This window comes from Aulonocara sp. 'chitande type north' Nkhata Bay, linkage group LG20, assembly GCF_057382095.1.
Source record: "Aulonocara sp. 'chitande type north' Nkhata Bay isolate Kocher_YH1m ecotype deep benthic linkage group LG20, A_spYH_male_GT1.1, whole genome shotgun sequence".
Taxonomy (NCBI): domain Eukaryota; kingdom Metazoa; phylum Chordata; class Actinopteri; order Cichliformes; family Cichlidae; genus Aulonocara; species Aulonocara sp. 'chitande type north' Nkhata Bay.
Window position 1 is genome coordinate 7,830,243 of NC_141363.1, and position 12,381 is coordinate 7,842,623.

Here is a 12,381-nt window from a genome sequence, read left to right on the forward strand (position 1 = left end):
TAGTTCAGAACTATAGCGATCTATGGGTTCAAGGTATGTACTCGAGGGATATTTATAGGCTCTGACTCCGCCCCCAGAACTGTCTTCAAAGGAGTTCAAGTGACGTTATCGCCGAACGTCGTGACATTCAAAGGACAGTCTATTATGATGTCATTTTGTACCAGAATGGGTTAAATTTGATATTGTGTCTTTGCAAGTTTGTTCAACTTGCATTGCGATTTCTTTTTTTAGCAGACTTTAGCGATCCTTCTACTTGGGCTGTCTTCAAGTTTAAGGTATCTGTCGTTTCCCACCGTATCCCGCCCCGATCGATCCATTTATGTACGAGCCCATCCGCCCCCGGATCCGTTCATCGGGGCTCATCGCTACTGTTGTAGTCACTTGTCCGGAGCTAACAACAGCTGTTGAGCTGACTATTAAGCTAACATTATGCCCGCTAGTGTTACGTGTCCTACAAGTCACACTTTTTCTGTGATAAACAGTTGAATTAAATTCTTACAGCGTATGAGAGGTTGGCAGCGTCAAAACATTAGCAATAGGTGACAATAACGAGTGCTGGAGGATTTATTTAGTTATTTATTTAGATCCATTTCTTCAGTATAAGAAGCCATACTATCAGAACACCGCAATACAGATACAACTAATAGGCTACTTATTCTGCAGAAAAACTTTCACCATTTGTGCTTAAGAGTATATGAATTTATATGACTACTGCTTATGTTGAAGATTAAGCTCAGTTTTAATATTTCATGTCATTCTATAATGATCATAGCGTATGCAGAGATGACACATATTTGTCCATTTTAATATTCAGCTGAGCATGAATGGAATGTCAGAGTGGTGTCTGACAGTATATATGTATGTTATTATAATGAACACAGTGTATATATGTATGAATGTTTGATTCAAAGATAAGATTAGACATTTAAAATAAATGAATAACAAACAAAAATCTAGCAGGTTGAGCACTGTGTGAAGCAGGAAACATTCAAGCAGATGAAAAATATATTAAATGAAAATACTGAGCTTATCGTTGATCAGCTTGGATTGTGTAGATCACAAATCTTTTGGTCTGAATCTTTTTTTATTTAATTCTTATAATATCCATCGTGACTCTCTTTTTCATCAGTGGAACTCTGTCCCAGTCTGCTCCACCACCGGGAGATTCTCCGCTGTCCACGATGTCTTCACTGTGGATGCCATGTTTGTGTCTTATCTATCGTAGGTCCTGCAGGGAAATGGTGTGACTATGTCTCTCATCATACCGTCCCTCATTGGACTTGATAAAACCTTGGAGAATTGTGTCACCAACTACACCCACTTCTGCAAGGCCCTGCGCACAGGCCTCTACACACACTTCCAGCCAGTGATTCACCAGAAGGACATGATACTAGCTGCTGTGCTGGATCCTAGGATCAAACTGCAGGTACCAAATTAGGCCAGAAGCATAGCGGACTTCTGTAGATTTATATTTAACTGAATATGCGTGTTGAGTAGATATAGGAAAAAAATGTGTGTACATTTAAAACAACCATTTTTTTTGCAGCCGTTTTCTGATGACAACCAGGATGAACAGAATGATTTCCTAACACCTCCGTCAAAATCTGAGGCTCGCAGCATTGTTGAGTCCACATTAGAAAACATGGAAGCCTCAACATTTCCTACTGTTGAGGCAGAGAAAGATCAGACAGGCAGTGGGCTGGAGCACGATGTGAAAGAAGAAAGCCAGACAGATGGCGTGATGGACACTTGTGCTGGCAGCTCAGACAACAACTGTCCTGAAATCAGTGAAAACGACCTCAAGAGGAAGTCCATCTTCAACTTCCTTCAGCCGCCTGCAAAGACTCTAAAGATGTCAGAGTTCGACGTGTACCTGTCTGAACCGCTGTGGGAAAGCAACTCTACTCTTCAGTACTGGAAATGTGCTTCTCGATTCCCGAAGCTCCAAGGCCTCGCCAAGAAGCTGCTGGCGGTGCCCGCCACATCTGGAGGTTTTGACCGTTTCAGTCCGATGGCTGCGTGCATTGTGAAAGCAAAAAGGAACCGCTTGCCACCTCACACCACAGAGAGACTGCTACTATACAAAAACTCTGTAAAAGTGAAGACTGTTAAAAAGCCCAGTCGGGCTGCTAAACACTGATGGATAACAGCTGAGTGTGGCAGAGGTTTCACAGCATTAAACAGAAACTCTGCCTCTACTTTTAAAAACTGTGCCATACGCTAAGAAGGAGGGTGAACTGCTAATACCTCTTATATTGTAGCAAATGAATCAGCTGACTCTTTCTTCCTAGAACGCATTTGCTGGTCTGCATTAAAAAAACAAAACAACAAGTCCTGTGTTACAGCTGGTTTCATCAGTTTGTTAAAAGGACGCATTCTGGTCAATGATCCTCACAGCTTCATACCTGCAGCAGCGATAGAGATGCACACTGTCTCTGCGTGCTGTACGGTGCTGCTCAGAGTTGTACTTTGTCCCTTCCACACATGATTCAAGTCAGAGCTCTCTACTGGATTGGGAAATGGCAAATTAGAAATGGAGTCGGTGAATGAATGGCATCTGATTCACTTCAAACCAAAATGAGTTCAGCTTGTATCGTTCTTTTGCAGAATTTCATGTTTTCTGACTACAACTTTTGTTAAGACAGTAATAAAATGTCAAATCAGAGGTTGAATGCTTATTTATTTCCACTATGCACTGATAAATGAGATATTTGCTGCCAAATGTGATGGAACAGTAGATCTTTATATTGAATTTGGCTATTCAGTCCCTCCACCCCAAAAGTCATTTATATTTTATAGTCAAATGAGAAATCCACTGTACATTTCTTTCAGGCATTACAGTTTTGTTTCATTCATTCTAACGTGAAATACAACAGTGTCAGCATCTTTTCAGCTTTTTATCAGACTTGTCTTTCACCATTTTCAAATAGCCTAATCAATAATTCATGTACTTTCATAGATGCTGTTGTTTTCCTCAAAACCATAGATTTTTAAAAAGAAAACATTTTGCTTGGATAAACTATAATGTCTGATGGAAGCTGATGGAAAAGCTTCATTTAGTTTGGCTTTGTCAGGTAGGCTGATGTTGGCATTGAATGACAGCTACCTGATTTTACTGCGGTAAAGACCGATAATGTGTTGAAAATTAAAACCAGTGTTATGAGTGCTGTGATCTCCTCTGAGAAGCATTCAAAAAGTTTTTGCTTGCATTAAACATTGGAGTATGTATCAGCTGTGTTATCAAGAAACTGAGATATCTGCTAGAAACTGGAATATTGGAATATGTCTGATATTAAAGACAGTTTGCGACTGAAGAAAACTGTGAGAACATTTTTTTTAATCCTCTCATTGATTCATCTTCAGTTGAAACTGCGTCAAATCAGCTGCCAATAAGTAATTTAAATGCATTCTATTTTATTTTAGTGTTATTATTCATTTATATTTTATTGCGTCATTGTAGTGCATTTTACTTGTTTTAGTTGCATTCTAGTTTGTAAAGCAAGTTGTGCAGCATGGGCTGTTGGAAATGTGCTCGATCAATAAACCTGACCTTGACCATGTGTGGAGGGAGCCAGAAACATGCTGCTGTTTGCACATATTTAATAATGGGCTCTGCAGAGGAGCTAAAGAAGAGTCCAGCATGTTGCTCTGACTGTGTAACTCCTAAAGGTACAGTAACGGCAACATTGCCTAGTGACTGATCAGGCCAGTAACATTTCTGTTTCTCATATAAACCATCTCAGTGACTTCAGCAGAGATATTTTGTTAGTCAGGGTAAATACAAGGATTAGCTACCGAACATGTGCTTTTGCTCAATGTCTGACTGCGAGTGACTGAGAATGTGTTTACTTTAAAAAATGAAATATGTATTTGGCCACAGTAACTAAAGGTTCGCTAACTAAAAACTAACTAAAATGTAGCTTTAAAAATAGCTGAGAACAGCCTATTTTAATAACCTCACTCCACTTCCTGCCACTGTACAAAAATGAAGCCAAAATTCCCTTTTCATGGGGACTGCCATCACTTTGTATTTTTGAAGCCAGTGTGTGCGTAGTAGTGAATAAAAGCAGATCAAAAGTACTCAAATACAACCACTTGTACACATCAAAAGAAAAATTCAGTTCACATCAATTTTATTTGTGCCAATTTTAAAACTTTAGGGTAACATCCCTACAATAACGCAGAGATTGTAGGGATGTTAACTTGCAATATTATATAATATTGCAAGTTAACATCCCTACAATAATGCAGAGAAAACCCAACAATCCGAAGATCCCCTATGAGCAAGCACTTGGCGACAGTGGGAAGGAAAAACTCCCTTTTAATAGGAAGAAACCTTCAGTAGAACCAGGCTCAGTGAGGGGCGGCCATCTACCTCGACCGGTTGGGGGTGATGAAGCGACATAGATGAAATGCATGTCACTTCCTCACACATGCAGAGATGTCCTTATTGTCTTACATTTATGATGTTATAGCAAATACAGCCTCTCCTGGGTTACGGATGTAATATACCCTCAGGATGGGCGGGTATTAAATTTTTTTCTGATATTGTCTCTTTGTGATTTATTTTGACTTTGGAAACAAAGAAATAGATATTTTTTAACCAGCTTAAAAGCTGATTATTTCTTTGGAGTCAGTGTGAGAACTGGTAGGAGGATTTTTTAGATGTGGTTGGGTTTGGCTGAAGGCCGGCGCTTGAGTAGTTTTGTAGCAGGATTGTATACTCTACGTAGAGTTGACTGGGAAGTAAGTTCAGGTGAATGGGGATGAAACATTTCTTCTTCTGCCTTGGGAGTAACAGTGGACTTGAGGTTGAGTGAGCTCCTAGACTCAGACTGCTTCTTTGAGTTGTCTACAGTTTTAGACCGGGCCCTAGTGGAAATAGGAGGTAGCAGGCCATGCACTGCTTTTAGCTTACTGTCATATGTGGTAAGCTTGTTACCAGTTTTACCCTTAAGGTCTCTAATTTCTTTCTGTTGTTCTTTCAGCTCATTGTCGCCTTTGGATGGAAAGTATTCCACATTACTCAGGTCAAATCTCACCTTTTTCCGGGCTATTTGTTCATCCCCATCCTTTCTTTGCTGCTCTGGGGAGGCTTTTTTCTCGACTTGCACAGTGTGGCCGAGTGTGTCATAAAGTCCCTTCAGCTGTTGAGCAGTTTTCAGACGGGCTATGTTATTTTTTTGGGATGAAATTTTCTTCCCCACACTTTTAACTTTCTGTTGACGGCAGTACACCTCCCCAGGTAGTGTAAGAAGCTCGTCTATCCTTCTTTCAAGGAAGTCATTACGATGAATGTACTTCTCATTGTTCTGAATCTCAGTCTGAAGCTGCTCATTTTGTTTCTGCAGTTCTTTAAGTGTTTCATTTTTTTCCTCAGTCGTCTTGCTTAGCTTCATCTTGAGTTCTTGTTTTTCCTGCTCATGTTTGATTTTAAGGACAACCAGAGATTCCACCTCCTTTTCTTTCTTGTCCCGCATCGTTTTTTCAGTGGCACACTTATTTTCAAGGTGTTTGATTGCCTTATGAAGAGCCCGAATTTTTGCCTCATATTTGTTTGTGAGATCTACATTCTGTGACTCTGCGGACCTTAGCTGGGATTTGGTTTCCTCTGTCATCTTCGCAACCAGTTCCTGCTCTTCTTTCAAAGATGCCTCAAGACTTGAAATCTTAGAATTCTTTTCATCGATTTCCTCCAACTGAAGCTTTTCAGCTTGTTTGTACTTTTCTATCTCATTTCTGAGCACCTGCATTTCTTTGGACTCCTCTTTCATCTTTGCAACCAGTCCCTGCTCTTCTTTCAAAGATGCCTCAAGACTTGAAATCTTACAATTCTTTTCTTGGATTTCCTCAAGCTGAAGTTTTTTAGCTTGTTTGTAATTTTCTATCTCATTTCTGAGCATCTGCATATCAAAGTAGCTTAGGGAGCTCATTTTGAAATGAATGTATTTAGTTTAGTTTATACGACGTGTTATTCTGTGTTTGAAAAATGATCTACTCAATGAGACAAAGTGTTCGCAAGTGGAAACTGTTAGTTCAGAACTATAGCGATCTATGGGTTCAAGGTATGTACTCGAGGGATATTTATAGGCTCTGACTCCGCCCCCAGAACTGTCTTCAAAGGAGTTCAAGTGACGTTATCGCCGAACGTCGTGACATTCAAAGGACAGTCTATTATGATGTCATTTTGTACCAGAATGGGTTCAATTTGATATTGTGTCTTTGCAAGTTTGTTCAACTTGCATTGCGATTTCTTTTTTTAGCAGACTTTAGCGATCCTTCTACTTGGGCTGTCTTCAAGTTTAAGGTATCTGTCGTTTCCCACCGTATCCCGCCCCGATCGATCCATTTATGTACGAGCCCATCCGCCCCCGGATCCGTTCATCGGGGCTCATCGCTACTGTTGTAGTCACTTGTCCGGAGCTAACAACAGCTGTTGAGCTGACTATTAAGCTAACATTATGCCCGCTAGTGTTACGTGTCCTACAAGTCACACTTTTTCTGTGATAAACAGTTGAATTAAATTCTTACAGCGTATGAGAGGTTGGCAGCGTCAAAACATTAGCAATAGGTGACAATAACGAGTGCTGGAGGATTTATTTAGTTATTTATTTAGATCCATTTCTTCAGTATAAGAAGCCATACTATCAGAACACCGCAATACAGATACAACTAATAGGCTACTTATTCTGCAGAAAAACTTTCACCATTTGTGCTTAAGAGTATATGAATTTATATGACTACTGCTTATGTTGAAGATTAAGCTCAGTTTTAATATTTCATGTCATTCTATAATGATCATAGCGTATGCAGAGATGACACATATTTGTCCATTTTAATATTCAGCTGAGCATGAATGGAATGTCAGAGTGGTGTCTGACAGTATATATGTATGTTATTATAATGAACACAGTGTATATATGTATGAATGTTTGATTCAAAGATAAGATTAGACATTTAAAATAAATGAATAACAAACAAAAATCTAGCAGGTTGAGCACTGTGTGAAGCAGGAAACATTCAAGCAGATGAAAAATATATTAAATGAAAATACTGAGCTTATCGTTGATCAGCTTGGATTGTGTAGATCACAAATCTTTTGGTCTGAATCTTTTTTTATTTAATTCTTATAATATCCATCGTGACTCTCTTTTTCATCAGTGGAACTCTGTCCCAGTCTGCTCCACCACCGGGAGATTCTCCGCTGTCCACGATGTCTTCACTGTGGATGCCATGTTTGTGTCTTATCTATCGTAGGTCCTGCAGGGAAATGGTGTGACTATGTCTCTCATCATACCGTCCCTCATTGGACTTGATAAAACCTTGGAGAATTGTGTCACCAACTACACCCACTTCTGCAAGGCCCTGCGCACAGGCCTCTACACACACTTCCAGCCAGTGATTCACCAGAAGGACATGATACTAGCTGCTGTGCTGGATCCTAGGATCAAACTGCAGGTACCAAATTAGGCCAGAAGCATAGCGGACTTCTGTAGATTTATATTTAACTGAATATGCGTGTTGAGTAGATATAGGAAAAAAATGTGTGTACATTTAAAACAACCATTTTTTTTGCAGCCGTTTTCTGATGACAACCAGGATGAACAGAATGATTTCCTAACACCTCCGTCAAAATCTGAGGCTCGCAGCATTGTTGAGTCCACATTAGAAAACATGGAAGCCTCAACATTTCCTACTGTTGAGGCAGAGAAAGATCAGACAGGCAGTGGGCTGGAGCACGATGTGAAAGAAGAAAGCCAGACAGATGGCGTGATGGACACTTGTGCTGGCAGCTCAGACAACAACTGTCCTGAAATCAGTGAAAACGACCTCAAGAGGAAGTCCATCTTCAACTTCCTTCAGCCGCCTGCAAAGACTCTAAAGATGTCAGAGTTCGATGTGTACCTGTCTGAACCGCTGTGGGAAAGCAACTCTACTCTTCAGTACTGGAAATGTGCTTCTCGATTCCCGAAGCTCCAAGGCCTCGCCAAGAAGCTGCTGGCGGTGCCCGCCACATCTGGAGGTTTTGACCGTTTCAGTCCGATGGCTGCGTGCATTGTGAAAGCAAAAAGGAACCGCTTGCCACCTCACACCACAGAGAGACTGCTACTATACAAAAACTCTGTAAAAGTGAAGACTGTTAAAAAGCCCAGTCGGGCTGCTAAACACTGATGGATAACAGCTGAGTGTGGCAGAGGTTTCACAGCATTAAACAGAAACTCTGCCTCTACTTTTAAAAACTGTGCCATACGCTAAGAAGGAGGGTGAACTGCTAATACCTCTTATATTGTAGCAAATGAATCAGCTGACTCTTTCTTCCTAGAACGCATTTGCTGGTCTGCATTAAAAAAACAAAACAACAAGTCCTGTGTTACAGCTGGTTTCATCAGTTTGTTAAAAGGACGCATTCTGGTCAATGATCCTCACAGCTTCATACCTGCAGCAGCGATAGAGATGCACACTGTCTCTGCGTGCTGTACGGTGCTGCTCAGAGTTGTACTTTGTCCCTTCCACACATGATTCAAGTCAGAGCTCTCTACTGGATTGGGAAATGGCAAATTAGAAATGGAGTCGGTGAATGAATGGCATCTGATTCACTTCAAACCAAAATGAGTTCAGCTTGTATCGTTCTTTTGCAGAATTTCATGTTTTCTGACTACAACTTTTGTTAAGACAGTAATAAAATGTCAAATCAGAGGTTGAATGCTTATTTATTTCCACTATGCACTGATAAATGAGATATTTGCTGCCAAACGTGATGGAACAGTAGATCTTTATATTGAATTTGGCTATTCAGTCCCTCCACCCCAAAAGTCATTTATATTTTATAGTCAAATGAGAAATCCACTGTACATTTCTTTCAGGCATTACAGTTTTGTTTCATTCATTCTAACGTGAAATACAACAGTGTCAGCATCTTTTCAGCTTTTTATCAGACTTGTCTTTCACCATTTTCAAATAGCCTAATCAATAATTCATGTACTTTCATAGATGCTGTTGTTTTCCTCAAAACCATAGATTTTTAAAAAGAAAACATTTTGCTTGGATAAACTATAATGTCTGATGGAAGCTGATGGAAAAGCTTCATTTAGTTTGGCTTTGTCAGGTAGGCTGATGTTGGCATTGAATGACAGCTACCTGATTTTACTGCGGTAAAGACCGATAATGTGTTGAAAATTAAAACCAGTGTTATGAGTGCTGTGATCTCCTCTGAGAAGCATTCAAAAAGTTTTTGCTTGCATTAAACATTGGAGTATGTATCAGCTGTGTTATCAAGAAACTGAGATATCTGCTAGAAACTGGAATATTGGAATATGTCTGATATTAAAGACAGTTTGCGACTGAAGAAAACTGTGAGAACATTTTTTTTAATCCTCTCATTGATTCATCTTCAGTTGAAACTGCGTCAAATCAGCTGCCAATAAGTAATTTAAATGCATTCTATTTTATTTTAGTGTTATTATTCATTTATATTTTATTGCGTCATTGTAGTGCATTTTACTTGTTTTAGTTGCATTCTAGTTTGTAAAGCAAGTTGTGCAGCATGGGCTGTTGGAAATGTGCTCGATCAATAAACCTGACCTTGACCATGTGTGGAGGGAGCCAGAAACATGCTGCTGTTTGCACATATTTAATAATGGGCTCTGCAGAGGAGCTAAAGAAGAGTCCAGCATGTTGCTCTGACTGTGTAACTCCTAAAGGTACAGTAACGGCAACATTGCCTAGTGACTGATCAGGCCAGTAACATTTCTGTTTCTCATATAAACCATCTCAGTGACTTCAGCAGAGATATTTTGTTAGTCAGGGTAAATACAAGGATTAGCTACCGAACATGTGCTTTTGCTCAATGTCTGACTGCGAGTGACTGAGAATGTGTTTACTTTAAAAAATGAAATATGTATTTGGCCACAGTAACTAAAGGTTCGCTAACTAAAAACTAACTAAAATGTAGCTTTAAAAATAGCTGAGAACAGCCTATTTTAATAACCTCACTCCACTTCCTGCCACTGTACAAAAATGAAGCCAAAATTCCCTTTTCATGGGGACTGCCATCACTTTGTATTTTTGAAGCCAGTGTGTGCGTAGTAGTGAATAAAAGCAGATCAAAAGTACTCAAATACAACCACTTGTACACATCAAAAGAAAAATTCAGTTCACATCAATTTTATTTGTGCCAATTTTAAAACTTTAGGGTAACATCCCTACAATAACGCAGAGATTGTAGGGATGTTAACTTGCAATATTATATAATATTGCAAGTTAACATCCCTACAATAATGCAGAGAAAACCCAACAATCCGAAGATCCCCTATGAGCAAGCACTTGGCGACAGTGGGAAGGAAAAACTCCCTTTTAATAGGAAGAAACCTTCAGTAGAACCAGGCTCAGTGAGGGGCGGCCATCTACCTCGACCGGTTGGGGGTGATGAAGCGACATAGATGAAATGCATGTCACTTCCTCACACATGCAGAGATGTCCTTATTGTCTTACATTTATGATGTTATAGCAAATACAGCCTCTCCTGGGTTACGGATGTAATATACCCTCAGGATGGGCGGGTATTAAATTTTTTTCTGATATTGTCTCTTTGTGATTTATTTTGACTTTGGAAACAAAGAAATAGATATTTTTTAACCAGCTTAAAAGCTGATTATTTCTTTGGAGTCAGTGTGAGAACTGGTAGGAGGATTTTTTAGATGTGGTTGGGTTTGGCTGAAGGCCGGCGCTTGAGTAGTTTTGTAGCAGGATTGTATACTCTACGTAGAGTTGACTGGGAAGTAAGTTCAGGTGAATGGGGATGAAACATTTCTTCTTCTGCCTTGGGAGTAACAGTGGACTTGAGGTTGAGTGAGCTCCTAGACTCAGACTGCTTCTTTGAGTTGTCTACAGTTTTAGACCGGGCCCTAGTGGAAATAGGAGGTAGCAGGCCATGCACTGCTTTTAGCTTACTGTCATATGTGGTAAGCTTGTTACCAGTTTTACCCTTAAGGTCTCTAATTTCTTTCTGTTGTTCTTTCAGCTCATTGTCGCCTTTGGATGGAAAGTATTCCACATTACTCAGGTCAAATCTCACCTTTTTCCGGGCTATTTGTTCATCCCCATCCTTTCTTTGCTGCTCTGGGGAGGCTTTTTTCTCGACTTGCACAGTGTGGCCGAGTGTGTCATAAAGTCCCTTCAGCTGTTGAGCAGTTTTCAGACGGGCTATGTTATTTTTTTGGGATGAAATTTTCTTCCCCACACTTTTAACTTTCTGTTGACGGCAGTACACCTCCCCAGGTAGTGTAAGAAGCTCGTCTATCCTTCTTTCAAGGAAGTCATTACGATGAATGTACTTCTCATTGTTCTGAATCTCAGTCTGAAGCTGCTCATTTTGTTTCTGCAGTTCTTTAAGTGTTTCATTTTTTTCCTCAGTCGTCTTGCTTAGCTTCATCTTGAGTTCTTGTTTTTCCTGCTCATGTTTGATTTTAAGGACAACCAGAGATTCCACCTCCTTTTCTTTCTTGTCCCGCATCGTTTTTTCAGTGGCACACTTATTTTCAAGGTGTTTGATTGCCTTATGAAGAGCCCGAATTTTTGCCTCATATTTGTTTGTGAGATCTACATTCTGTGACTCTGCGGACCTTAGCTGGGATTTGGTTTCCTCTGTCATCTTCGCAACCAGTTCCTGCTCTTCTTTCAAAGATGCCTCAAGACTTGAAATCTTAGAATTCTTTTCATCGATTTCCTCCAACTGAAGCTTTTCAGCTTGTTTGTACTTTTCTATCTCATTTCTGAGCACCTGCATTTCTTTGGACTCCTCTTTCATCTTTGCAACCAGTCCCTGCTCTTCTTTCAAAGATGCCTCAAGACTTGAAATCCTACAATTCTTTTCTTGGATTTCCTCAAGCTGAAGTTTTTTAGCTTGTTTGTAATTTTCTATCTCATTTCTGAGCATCTGCATATCAAAGTAGCTTAGGGAGCTCATTTTGAAATGAATGTATTTAGTTTAGTTTATACGACGTGTTATTCTGTGTTTGAAAAATGATCTACTCAATGAGACAAAGTGTTCGCAAGTGGAAACTGTTAGTTCAGAACTATAGCGATCTATGGGTTCAAGGTATGTACTCGAGGGATATTTATAGGCTCTGACTCCGCCCCCAGAACTGTCTTCAAAGGAGTTCAAGTGACGTTATCGCCGAACGTCGTGACATTCAAAGGACAGTCTATTATGATGTCATTTTGTACCAGAATGGGTTCAATTTGATATTGTGTCTTTGCAAGTTTGTTCAACTTGCATTGCGATTTCTTTTTTTAGCAGACTTTAGCGATCCTTCTACTTGGGCTGTCTTCAAGTTTAAGGTATCTGTCGTTTCCCACCGTGTCCGGCCCCGATCGATCCAT

General features: G+C 39.9%; 3 protein-coding genes across 3 annotated transcripts; 2 read left to right on the forward strand and 1 right to left on the reverse strand.

Annotated features, from left to right (window-relative positions):
• Positions 1-1,249: 1,249 nt before the first annotated feature.
• Positions 1,250-2,140, forward strand: LOC147305085 (uncharacterized). The gene is made up of 2 exons (XM_086278970.1): positions 1,250-1,426; positions 1,547-2,140. Exons 1-2 carry the CDS (start codon positions 1,250-1,252, stop codon positions 2,138-2,140), a joined length of 771 nt encoding a protein of 256 aa, XP_086135096.1.
• A 2,088-nt stretch (positions 2,141-4,228) lies between these two features.
• Positions 4,229-12,042, reverse strand: LOC147305086 (uncharacterized). Its single transcript, XM_086277937.1, has 2 exons — positions 10,757-12,042; positions 4,229-5,903 (listed from the first exon to the last, which is right to left on the reverse strand). The coding sequence occupies exons 1-2, from the start codon at positions 11,963-11,965 to the stop codon at positions 4,662-4,664; spliced, it is 2,451 nt and encodes an 816-aa protein (XP_086134063.1). The 5' UTR covers positions 11,966-12,042; the 3' UTR covers positions 4,229-4,661.
• LOC147305087 (uncharacterized) lies at positions 7,282-8,172 on the forward strand. The gene is made up of 2 exons (XM_086277233.1): positions 7,282-7,458; positions 7,579-8,172. The coding sequence occupies exons 1-2, from the start codon at positions 7,282-7,284 to the stop codon at positions 8,170-8,172; spliced, it is 771 nt and encodes a 256-aa protein (XP_086133359.1).
• Positions 12,043-12,381: the final 339 nt, after the last annotated feature.